The sequence below is a fragment of the Festucalex cinctus genome, chromosome 2 (assembly GCF_051991245.1).
Source record: "Festucalex cinctus isolate MCC-2025b chromosome 2, RoL_Fcin_1.0, whole genome shotgun sequence".
Lineage (NCBI taxonomy): Eukaryota > Metazoa > Chordata > Actinopteri > Syngnathiformes > Syngnathidae > Festucalex > Festucalex cinctus.
In genome coordinates this window covers 32,663,984-32,677,032 of record NC_135412.1, presented here as the reverse complement: position 1 = coordinate 32,677,032, position 13,049 = coordinate 32,663,984, and the positions used below count along the sequence as shown (strand labels likewise).

Genomic DNA, 13,049 nt, shown 5'->3' with positions numbered 1-13,049 from the left:
CTTCAACTAACACAAACAGATTACGAACACACTCTTAAAGTGGTGGCCTCAACCACCAACCTTGCCTTGCCCATACACAAAAATACTAACAAACTTTTACACAACTGGGAACAAACAATATGTACAGGTATTTACATGTATAAATGCTATCAAGTTATGTTTATACAAATGTTAACAATTTTCAAATATGCAGTGCGTCAAAAGAGAAATAAACAATATCCTATCTCCCCTCCCCTGGCTGCCACTTGGGGCAGTCCAATGAGTCCATTTAAGCAGGAATGAGGTGCACCTGGCCTGCACTCACATGGGCGTGCTTCCATGCAAGTGCTCCAATCACACCTCTTCTGTGAGGGAGGGTGGACAGCTCCCTCACAAAGTCATTTTAAGAATTGTACATAGTACAAACATTATTTTTTATTTTTTTATAGCATCCTAAATGATTGTTTAATAATGTATTAGGCCACACACACGAAAAAGTCAAATTTGGCAAGTGTGGGGTGGTGTACACAAGATGACCAACACATGACATCACACTATACACAGAACATAATATCATATCTCCACCCACAATCGTGTCTCCTCCCCTAAACCACAAGTCTGTTGTGTCACCACCACTGACCTGTGAGAGGCAGCTTGGTGCCAAAGGTGATCCAGACTGCAAGAATATACAAACAAGAAATTGTTAGCTTATATGGTAATAATACTGCAGTTGAAAAGTCTTATCTTGTCATTTTTATTGCAGTGAATTGCACTCTCATAACATTTGGGTTAAAAACAACCCAAACGCGGTGAAAAGGGGACTGAGGTGCACTTTTTGAGGTGCTTGCTTTACCTAAAAGTTAGGTGAAATTAATTAACCTGCACAAAACAACTCAATTGGTTGTTGTTCAGAACTGTGAGGCTGATTTGCGAACCACTCATGCAGTCGTGTCCACAAAATGTTCTCAAATGGACTTACCCAGAATAAACTAGCATTATCGTCCACCATTTTTCAGTGGTGATATCCCTCAGCATTCACACACATTTGTCAGGGAAATTTCCATTTCTAGTTACTGTAAATACTCTTAACTTGGGTCTCAATTAGATCACAGAATTAATTATTTGTTTTGTGGTACCCCACCCCATCTTCAGTCATCTTTCGACACTGTCTGCGGGAAAATTTGTCAGGTTAAGTTCTTTCCTTTTTTTTCCTGTTTGCCTGTGCCGCTGTGCTGTAGTGACTTCTCCCTCCCTTGAATGCAGCAGGTGGCAAATAACCTTTTGTAGAGCTGTGAGATCTGAAATGTACCGCTTCTGTCTCAGAATCTGTGCGACCTTTATTAGATCACGACGCGCTCCGCAGCGTAGGCCGACTGAGGTGCGATGCTGCTGCTTCTAGTGTCTGCTTTGCTTCCATCCTCTCCAGCTACCATGTAGAGCAGAGATTATGTAGAACTATAAGATGGTTTGGGGCATTATGCTTTCAAAAATATGTGCCTGCTCATTTAGTACCACCATTAGCAGTGCATCAAAAACACTTGCAAATAGACCTCCCTTCATGTGTCCTTTAGTTCCCACCGCAGCACCACGGGATGTTGCAGTAGAGGTGATTAACACGACTGTTATGAGAGTAAGCTGGACCCCGGTTCCGCCCGCCACACTGAGAGGACACCTAAAGGGGTACCACGTAAGTTTTCTTCATGCACCACCCCAAAATGATTTGTGCGCAGATAATGATTTCAAATTCAAACCTGTAGTCCAGCCACATTCAAAGGAATCAAGAGAATGAGATGCAGAACAATATCCAGAACAAGGACAATAATTCCAATTTTACATTATTAATATAATAATAATAATAATAAATAATAATACGCCCTTCATGCCACTCAAGGTCACCATGTAGAGCAATTCAGAGTTAAAATACAATCAAATGTACAATGATGAGCGACTATGAAACTGTTCAACAAGTATCAAATACGCCACACAAGACATTGGTGCCGAGCCCACCACTCATCTAACCATCTGTTAGCGGGAAGCCGCATCGGCTGTTTGAATTCACACACAGACATGGCAACGTCCCGCCCCGTTGAGTTCTGTCTGAAAGGCTGGGCCGGATAAATGTCTTTTATGCTGTTACGCCTCCGATGCGCCAATTTTGAGGAAAGTCAGTGTGAAGACGGCTTTTGACATCTCACCAGATGGCAGCCTGTCTGGGAAAGAAAACACAACACGAAGATGCTTCATTGGTCGTTTTTCTTGTCACACCTCACCAAATGTTTCAGTGTAATTAAACTCAAATAGTACTCCCTGTCAGGGGAGAAGAAGAAACATTAGACACGTAAATTCTTGTTGCACACCATAAAGTGAACCAGACCACACATGCATATGCAACAAGCAACATCAGAGTGGTGGGACGTGAAAACACCCCTGAGTCAACTTTCCGATGGGTTTTGGTACCCTGCGCAAGGGCACCTTGAGAGTTGTCAAAATGCAAGCTATTACTTTTATTTTGTCCGCAGGCTAGGCTCCAATATGAGCTATTGTCATCCCATGATACATTCATATAATATAACAAAATTATGATTGTATGATTAATGCCAACTTGTAGTTGGAAGGTCCAAACATCACGTCTGCCATTGGCTTGTTATAGCTTATTAATGAAGTTGCTAACATTTAAGTCCCCCATTAAAAAAAGAAAAAAAAAATCTCAGATTCACCACATAAAGTGCCTTGCGAAGCATTTCACCATGGCCGCCTTCTTATAGGTTCACTGGCTGAGGAAGCGAAGTTTCCTGAATCCTGACAGGATCTTGGATGAGCGCCACACGCTGTCATTTCCCGGAAAGAGGACTCACGCCATTGTGCGCAGCCTTGACGCTTTCTCAGAGTATAGGCTCACTGTCAACGTCTTCAACAAGAAGGGAAATGGGCCTAGCAGTGACCCAGTCACCTTCAACACCCCAGAAGGAGGTGAGGTGTTGACTCTTACTATTTATAGATACAGCTATGAACATCTAGTGCTCCTTATGCACTCACAGCGTTCACACCTGTGCAAATACATTCATCATATCAAATGTAAAATAGCAACTTTTTTTTGTTTTTTTTGGAGAGATTCTAATGCAGTATAAATTACAAGGCAGAGTGTGAGTTGCATCTTGAAGGATTGTAGCAAACTAAAATTAAATTGAAATAATAATAATAATAATAATAATAATAATAATTGTGCAACAAAGCTGATTTGATTGCATTCACATGCAGCAATGATATGCATCTTAAGAAAGACGATAATCCAAATTATTTTACAGTACCAGAACAAGTGCCCATTCTGACCACCTCCAATGCGCAGAAAGAGTCCATCCGGCTTGTATGGGGTCCACCACTGGTGGCAAACGGCGTCCTGACTGGCTACCTCCTGCAGTATCACCTCAGTATGTGCACACAGGCACTCTTTCATATGCACACACACACACATAACCTATGGCTGACTTGCAGTATACATATGCACTGGAGCCCTCTGGGATTTGATGCATTAACATGTGTAGCACATTGATTTTACGTGCTGTGTGAGGCATTATGTACAATGTTAGCTGGGCAGAAATGTTAGGTAAGAGGTTAAGCATCTAATGTATAAGGTTTAATGTACATTTAATTTTCCAGCCGATGTCTAGTGTGAATTTTTGCCACTTTTTTGCATTGCCACCTCATTATTTTACTTTGAATGGTCATCTAGAAAGAGCTTTTTTCAAGAAAACTGGCAAACCATAGGGATTTATCTCATAATAAGGGTTGTGAGACATTTTCAAACATATCTTATATTGATTTCCCTACTGAATCAGTGTTCTGGGTTGAATATAAAATAATTGGAATCAAAGAAAGGCTCTCCTCTAATTTGCATGCATCGCCATACAACGCTAGATGGCAGTGTTTAGTTCTGAACTAAGCCCCTCCAACACTTAAAAGAGTGATGACTTCTTAAGTCTTCTAACGTCTCCCATCCTGTGGGACTGCAGATTCTTTCCCCAAAACAATCATTCATGTCGCGACTGCTTTTGCCCTGATGCCCTCCCCTATTCAAAAGCTTTTCCCAAATGCATGAGAAACGTTAGTGAGTGAGGGGCTTTGCTGTTTACATTCTCATTGGCTCGATTATTTTGCGATATAATTGTATCTCTGCCACATTTCAAAATATAACTGTGTGTTGAATGTGCCAATAAAGTGCTGCAAAGTAATCCACTGTGCGTCTAAATTAGTCGATGACTAACTTGATGAAAGCTCCTAAAGCGGCGGCGGGCTGCTTTGGCTCAGCATCAACTCTCACCTGCATTTCATCATTGGCATCGATGTTGCTTTACACTCGGCACACACACGCGCTGCACTTTGATCTATAATGCATGTTGGGTGATATGTTTGACTGCTCCTGATTGCCCCTCTATTCCCACTTCCTTGCACCGCCTACACTTTATGCAAATGTTTTCGTTCTTTCTTCTGCATTTCCTAGCTTTCTTCAACTTTGCTGCTTTGTTTACCCACTTTTATCATCCCCGTTTTGCTTCCTCCCCACTTCATCAACTTCCACTTTGTTAAAACTCTTCCGTCATTTCTTTCAGTTCTATATATTCCGCCTCATCTCCCTCTTGACATCTTAATGTATTCCTGCTCAGCTCACCTGTCACGACATGTATCTGTGACATTTGCTTTCAGCATGAGTGAGCGTGACACCTATTCATCCTCCCCCCATTCCCCGGCCGCTGACCCTTGTTTCAGTGTTGTTCCATTAACATACAACATGTGCTGCTGACGTCTCAGACGTCCGCCATGTCTCTCAGCTCGCTTGAGCCACTTGAACTGACGTAAGGTCTTTCTTGTAGTTAATGAGACCACAAAGGAGGTGCTCGATTCCTGGGAAATGAACATCGCAGGGCCTGACACCACCCACTGGCAGCTGGAGGGCTTAGAAGAGGGCAGCCTCTACCTCTTCCACCTCAGTGCCTGCACTCGGGCAGGGTGTGGACCTCCACGGGCGCAGGAGAGCAGCACTGTCACTCCAGCACGTGAGTACATGAAAAAGACGCATCTGTAATGGCAGGTTGGATAATGGGCTCTTGTAAGATCCAATGCAAAAGTTGTATCAAGAATGCTCACCACAGTTGTATCAAGAATGCTGTTAGAGTACTTGATCTTTTTTAATCTTGGAAGTTACGTAACTTAAGCAAGCAGAGTAAAGCCTATGTAGTACCTTATTTTCCGGACCATAACGTACACAAAGTGCATTATCTTCGTGAAGCCTTTTATGTCACATAGTTTATTCTAATTGTACCGAATGTTTATTGATATGTTTTGTACTATTATCTGAGTTTCAGACCAGGTAAAAGTTTGAGCTGTTCAATCTGGTAATTGGTGGATATTGCTGCGGAATGCTATTTTGGTTGACAGTTCAACAGCTGTAAACAAGCAATACATCATATACGCCAACTAACTCGCTCCCCATTATCTAGGTAGTTGTCTCCATCCCACAGACCAAAATAATATTATGTCTTATATATACAATATAGGACACGTTGAAACATTGGAACCACACCATCAGAAACGCACATCTGGTGACCTTAGCATAAGCCTAGGAGGACTACATTTCCCATGGTACTTAGAAACGGAAGTAGGAAGTAGTTCTAGTTTTTGGATGACGAAAACATACATGTTGAATTGAGAATGAGAACGCAAATGTGAATGTGTAAATAGGAAGGTATTTGACTTAAAGACGACAAACTGAAAAACAAACATCCACACATCAGGTACACCAGAAAGCACACTGTTGATTTTATTAGAAGATGAAAGGATTACAAGTGTGCCTTTTTGTCTGAAATATACGGTACGGAATACTCATAAACTTAACTAGGCTTTGGAAAGGTTAGCTAGCCCACCTTACTCATAAATGAGATAAACAGGGAAGGTTGGAATCATTAAGGGCATCCCTTCGTAGAACCTATGCCAAAACAGGTCCCCAAATAGGGAAAAAAGCTCGGAAAAAGATTTGGTATCTAAGATTATTCTATAATATAGTTAATAATACCTAAGATAGTAGTAACTTTGACCACAATCACTCCTGTGACGGTGTTTGAACTTTGAAACCAAACCAAAACCGTTTCTGTACAAGCAAAGTTAAAATATGCATCCATCATCTTCTCATTTCCTATCCCGCTTACCCTCATTAGCATGGTAACTGCAACCTGCTCATGTTCGGCGAAAGGAAGTTTACACCCTGGACTGGTTTCCAGTCTTTAATTCAGCTAAGCAAGGGGAGAATATGCAAACTCCAATTTAAATGCCATCAGAAGACTCACTTTGACATAACCTTAATATGCTGATAACACAAAAATCTATCGCTGTCCATGTTGCAATAGATTTCCATAGCAAGCAGCTGCAGTCAAGCATATCTAATGCACATTCTTAGCTGTTGTAATTGAGAATAATGAAGATTATTTTCCAATGGCAAACTTCACCAAAGCTGCATTTGGCTAGCAACCAGTCCACGATATACTCCACCTCCCGCCCAAACACGGCAGGGACGCGCTTCAGCTCACCCGCAAACCTAATGAGGACAAATGTATATTGAAAATGGATAGCTGGAAGTCATCCAAAGGGGAACATGTAATGAATGTATTATTGCAATTGGAATGTTCATCGGGATCTTGCACATAAAGTGTTGCAGATATTGTCAGACACTGAGATGAGACGTGCTAATGAGGGCGAGAACAACACCGCTAACATCTCTTATTTATTGGTTTTGAAACATGAGGAATGGTAAACTATTAATATAAACCTCCCTTAGCAGTATTGGTGATGAATGTGTGGCATTTATCTGTTTTCTGGGGAGTTTAATCATGCTAATTCTGTATTTTTCAAATAAATGTGCGCAGCTTGGTCTACGATTTTTATTTTTATTTTTTTGTCAGCCCTAATGACAGCGCTAATTGAATAATCATAGCTGCATTGGTATTGGAAATGTGTAGCTCAAATTGTAATTAGAGAATCATTTAAGCTCCACTGATTTGTTTACTCTCTTCTGAAAATCTGCTTTAAGTGGGGATGGTATAATTAAAATAAACAACAACAAAAAAAAACTATAACTATAAAATGGTTAAAACCTTGCTTTTGATATGGTAGTGATATGGTTTTGCAATTTATTATGAATGGCTGAACAGTAAATAGAAGCCTTGCTTGTTTTTTTTTGTTTGTTTGTCCTTTGTTTTTACTAAAAACTTTCCTTTTAAGTTTTTGCTTTTATCACCAATTCCTGCGTAATTATACATACTTGCATACTAACTAACTAATACTTTTAAATTTAGCACAATGTACTTGCATAGCCATAACACAAAAAAACAGCTAACAAAAACAACCTAATAAACTAATAAGCAATGAAAAAGTGAGCTTACTTATAGTAATACTTTTTTGTTTATTTTATAAACATTAAATATGTGTATTGTGGTTTAGCTGGAAGACAATTAATTTGTGACATTTATTGACAACCCAAACAGATACACAAACAAATACTGTATACGCTAGCAAATTGCTTTTACAGTAGCATGGTTCAGTTACAGAGGCTCTGCTGGTCCACATTTATATCGAACTAAAGCTCTTATTCATCCATTGAACTCCAATCCTGATGTTCCTGAACATACTCTCCCACTGCCATAGTTGAATGTCGTCTCTAAATACACACATTAAATGACAATTTAAACAGAACTCATATAACTCTATTTTTTGTTGTACCATGTAATTTAACCCAGTCTGCTTCAACCTCAACATGTTATCCAAATCAATTCCCTTCAAGCTGCACTGTAATTTCAGCACAGTTAGTGCATCGGCAACACAGAGGCCATTCGGAGTTTTAGAAAACAAACCCTCGATGCACCAGGTGGAAAATGTGGCCGTAAAGGGAGATATTTGTCCTCTATTTAATAAAGGTTACTCATACCGTTGTGGCTTTTAGGTTTCCTTTGAGGGCTTTGGCGTTTTCTCCCTCCCGTAAGAATCATTGTTTGTAAATGCAGCTTGGTGGAGAGATCAAACTGGTTCTGTTTGGGGAGCGTGATCCTCCAGGCATGTTACTACTCACGATCTAATTTATGGCTGCCAGTAGCACCAAGCAGGAGCACCATGAATTTGGAGACGTTAATGTGCAGTGATTGAGAGACAGTGTGGGGGCTGAAATGGGAACGCAGGAGAGCAAATGATTCCACACACTGAAAGGTTTCTTTTAGATTTTACCTTTAGGGTACACTTATACGTCAACGATCTAGTAAAAAGAAGATTCTCCCCCCTCTCAAGTGTTTTAAAAGTTTTGCCAAAGACAACTTTGCCCAAATAATCGTCTTTCGTATGGACCAGCACAAGAAACTTCTACAAGTACAACCAGTTTTATTATATCAGGCCATTAGCTGACGATGTCACTTTGTAATGAAACGGCAAGTACATACACAATAAATGCTTGTCCTTGTCCATCAGTTGAATCCGCTTTGTCAGCATATTAGTTTAAAATTGTATGTATGTAATAATTGCAACTCATTGTTGTAAGTAAATCTACATTTTTCTGAAGAATGTTTCATTTCCTTTGGTACCATGCTCCAGTTAGAAAAAGCCCCACAATTGAGTCCTTCTGTCTAGGAGATCTGGTTCTGATTGGGGCTCATTTGTTGGACTATGTCCAAGCCAGCCATTAATTCCACCACAAATGGCTGCTCCAAACCAAAATGGCAACTTCTTGTTCAAATTTAGGCGTAGGTACTTGAGACTTTTGGTGATAGTCATGTTCACTGAATTTCGTGTTGATCTGTAAAACAGGCTCTCAAATGCTGTTGCCATTAAGTGGACAAAAGAATTCTGTTATTTTCCCCCACCTGTTTTTATTTAAAATTGCGTACAGTAAATGATGTAAAGGAATTAGTACCCATGAACATAAGTAGACACAGGAAGAGCTGAAAACTAATGCAAATTGTTACCCTGAAAGCATAATTGCACACAACAAATTCAACTGAACAGAGGAGTCCAGTTGCCTCAAAAATAGCTTGTACAATGACGCTGTTAGATAAAAACAAAATAAAAAACTGCACAACCAACGTAATTTTACAATGTCTTTTTTTTTATTTAAATATATTTCATAAACATATAATAAACATTTGGATATAGCTTGTAATAATGAGACAAACATGTGCTGGATTCATGACAACCCCAGATCACTTATGTCTGAACACTTGCTTTTATTAATTATAAATAATTTATTAATTGGTCGCTAATGAGACAAATTCAGCATTGTCCAAAAATAAATAAATAAATAAATAAATAAATAATGATAAATATTATTATCATATGGGATTTATCTATCTATCTATCTATCTATCTATCTATCTATCTAATCTAATCTAATCTAATCCATTAACTTCATACAATTTTAAGGGAAATGCTATATTGGTATCGTATAGGTTTCTCTTTGAAATGATCAATCACTGTGTTTCCGGGGAAATTTTATGTATCAAAATTACTAGTGGTATCTGGACTTGGTATCAGTGTTATACATTTATATTTGTTTTATTTTTAATTCACACAATTTCTATGGAATAGATTCCAGAGAGTACTTAATCGCAGCCCTATGATTGTTAGAATCGTTGAGTTAAAGTTACAGTTTCTGAAAGTGAGATAAAAAAAAGAAAAGTAACAAAAAAAGAAAACGTACATATTTCCAGTATAAACAATGCTCTAATATTAAGATATGCAGACCACTGCCACAGAGTTCATATAACAAACAAGTTTTGAAACAACAACATCAGAAAACTGATTTGAACTCGATTTGTGTGAACTTGATTACGTGGGTTTCAAACTCGACAAACAGCATCACAAGCACATATTGCAACTCAAATCTCAAGTAGCAGGAAAAATAACCACAAGTAATCCACAGTGATTCAACTATTTGTCTCTCTCGCACCACATTTGAATACCTGGCTTGTTATCGCCAATTTGTCGGTTGGTAGCTCTGAAAGTAGCTAATTCTGATAAAAAGGGTTTGTTTGGGAAAAATAGCAATCAAGAGCTCTTCAGCTTGACTGCAGTCAAAAATAAGCCGTCAGCAGAATCAGAATCTATTTTAGTACAACAAGGAGGCAGTCACTGATACACATAGCAATATTTCTCTGTATTGTATTGATAAATGAAGTGAAGAAATGAATGACGAAAGAGAGGGACTTGGAACCCTGTTACAACCGCTCAGCTAATTTTCTATGATTTGTGCTTTTCCATCCTTTTTTGTCATTTAATATTAATTGTGCATCGTGCTAGCCAGTTTTGGACTGTTATCAGCATTTTTTTTGCTGTTACATTCTTTGGTGGAGAGTATCGACGCAACCTGTTACAAGAGCTCCGTTACATTCTCCCTCGACATGCTGGGCCTTTTGCAGTCTTTTGACTTTGGTGTTTTATTGAATAGAAAAGATTGACGCTATTGTACTTTCACTGCTTGTTTACAATGCTACAACGGCAAGAAACTTCACTCCAGCATGGAGCCGGCCGACTTCCATTTGGCGAAGAATGCATCCCTCAGGAGATAAGGAGAGGGTTGAGAGCTGGCGCTATAATGAAGTAAACTGAAGCAAGAGAGAGGCCTAAATTGGACAAGGGAATTGAACTACCAAACATGACAACAGCATGCATTAGAAAACTGCAGTGGTTTGTTTACATTGAAGCTCAGTTTGTAGCAGACATGCTGTGACATCTATTGTATAATCATGGCACCCTTACAGAATACCAGTTGTTAGCAACTCCAATATTACTCCTCTCTCATCTACTAATAGTTTCAAATGGGGATGTTTGATACAACTTTTTCCAGATCAATACCAGGCCTGTCACCAACAGTGATACTAAGTACCCATACTACTAGTACTTTACATAACATTTATATTAAGCCAATGACACACGATTTTAAAGACCTTATAAATACAGTAACATTTTTTCCTTAAAGGTGCACGATGCAAGATTAGACTCAAATTTGAGTGTTAAAATAACCATATTTTTCACCTGCACATATTTTAAGAATTGTATAATGGACAGGAGGCACGACTGTGGCACAATGACTGTTGCCCCTATTTTTCTGTAAAAGGAAAAAATGTTGGAGCGTTCGGGCCGGAATCTTTAACTGTGGCTCTGAGCATGACGTCATGCGCGTACACGCTATTGTCCCCGTTAGCTCTCGCGATTGTTCACGCAACTTCACGGACAGGACAGCTAATTCAAACTGGATTTAAAGAGACATGCACCCGATACGTCTCAATCCCTTATGGAGACTCCACGGAAGACAAAGAGAAGTAAAAAACTTTCAGACCAGCGTCACGGGAGGACGCGGATAAATACAGGAGCAGCGTTCGTCAGGTGGAGAGAGCTAAGAGCTATCCTGGGGATGAAACGGGACCCACAGCTTGCTGACTTTTTGCTAAAAAGGTAAGATTTCGTAACGGAAATATGATAGAATCTATTTATGATTAGCAGTGCAGAATAAAACTACCACACGGTCGCTTACTAATGTCTCCGCACTTGGGCATATATGATATTAGCAACGCACTGCTATCCTCAATGTCATCGGATTCACGGGAATGCACTATTTACGTTTGGAAGGTTGTAATTACGTAACCTTTTGTCACTCAAAATTACTTTCACATACAAAGTAACTTGAAGATTAATACATTTCTTACCTCTGTAGACATTATTAAGCTTATGAAAAAGGCGTTGTGCTCAGTGTTTACGTTTGTTCAATTAACTTGGAGGTTTGCTCGTGCCCGAAAAGTCGCGCACGCTCCTGGCCGTGTGCACGTCGCTGGGGTCCATTCCACGTTTCGCCAGAGGGGTCACAAATGTGCAAAAACTCTGAATCTTGCATCGTGTCCCATTAAAATTGCATGAAATTAATGGTAATTTTCTATTATCTTTTTTCCATCCATCCATCCATCCATTTTCTTGACCGCTTATTCCTCACAAGGGTCGCGGGGGCTGCTGGCGCCTATCTCAGCTGGCTCTGGGCAGTAGGCGGGGGACACCCTGGACTGGTTGCCAACCAATCGCAGGGCACACAGAGACGAACAACCATCCACACTCACACGCACACCTAGGGACAATTCGGACCGCACAATTAACCTGCCATGCATGTCTTTGGAATGTGGGAGGAGACCGGAGTACCCGGAGAAGACCCACGCGGGCACGGGGAGAACATGCAAACTCCACCCAGGAAGGTCCGAGCCTGGACTCGAACCGGAGACCTCAGAACTGGGAAGCGGACGTGCTAACCACTCGACTACCGTGCCGCCCTCTTTTTTCCATTTATTCAAAAAATACTTATTGTATTTTGTATAAAACACAATATTATTATTTAAAATGAATTAATTAATAAAAATGAATCACATAATCAAATAGCCAAGAAAAGGCCCCATCTAAATATGCGGTTGTACGCATCCAACTTATCAAAACACTACTGGTATCAATCTTCGTCAGAGTACCTGATAGCTTGAAAAAAGGCCGGTATCGAGCCGATAATGCTACCTGGTAACGGTACTCACCCTGCAGTTTCAAAGAACGCATGTGGGTGTGTGTGTGCGCGTGCGTTTGCGCAAATGTGTGAAGGGGTGTGCGTGCATGCACAGCTTAATTCTTGTCTCTCCACATTCTGTATTATTAAAAATAATAATAATAATTACTTAAACACCAATTCAAAGTTAAGTCATTGGATTGCCTAAATATAGTTTAGATAAAAATGTGTATTTCAGGATAAATTATATACAGTATTGTGTATGACTTAAGATGGCGAACCCTGGACCAAAAAAGCAAAACAAAAACTTAATTTTAATGTCATCATTAAGAAAGTATACCTTTACCATACCACCTTTACTATATACCATTTACAATTTACCACCTTTACCATCAGAATTGTGCTAATTTAAATCACCCATTTATGCTTTCGAAAGGAGAGATTTATTTTTCACATGCACAAACACTAAAGCTATGTTTCTATTGAAAACATAAGTAATATTCATCTTTTT

The 13,049-nt window shown here is 39.6% G+C and overlaps 1 protein-coding gene across 10 annotated transcripts in view; it reads left to right on the top strand.

The window, feature by feature from the left end:
• The window catches only part of LOC144014603 (neural cell adhesion molecule L1-like protein), a 53,524-nt gene that overhangs the window by 18,334 nt on the left and 22,141 nt on the right, over positions 1-13,049 (top strand). For all 10 annotated transcript variants that reach the window (XM_077514692.1, XM_077514691.1, XM_077514690.1 and 7 more), the window contains exons 20-23: positions 1,551-1,666; positions 2,745-2,949; positions 3,285-3,407; positions 4,848-5,030. In XM_077514692.1, coding sequence (XP_077370818.1) covers positions 1,551-1,666; positions 2,745-2,949; positions 3,285-3,407; positions 4,848-5,030 — 627 coding nt within the window. The remainder of the gene's footprint in view (positions 1-1,550; positions 1,667-2,744; positions 2,950-3,284; positions 3,408-4,847; positions 5,031-13,049) is intronic.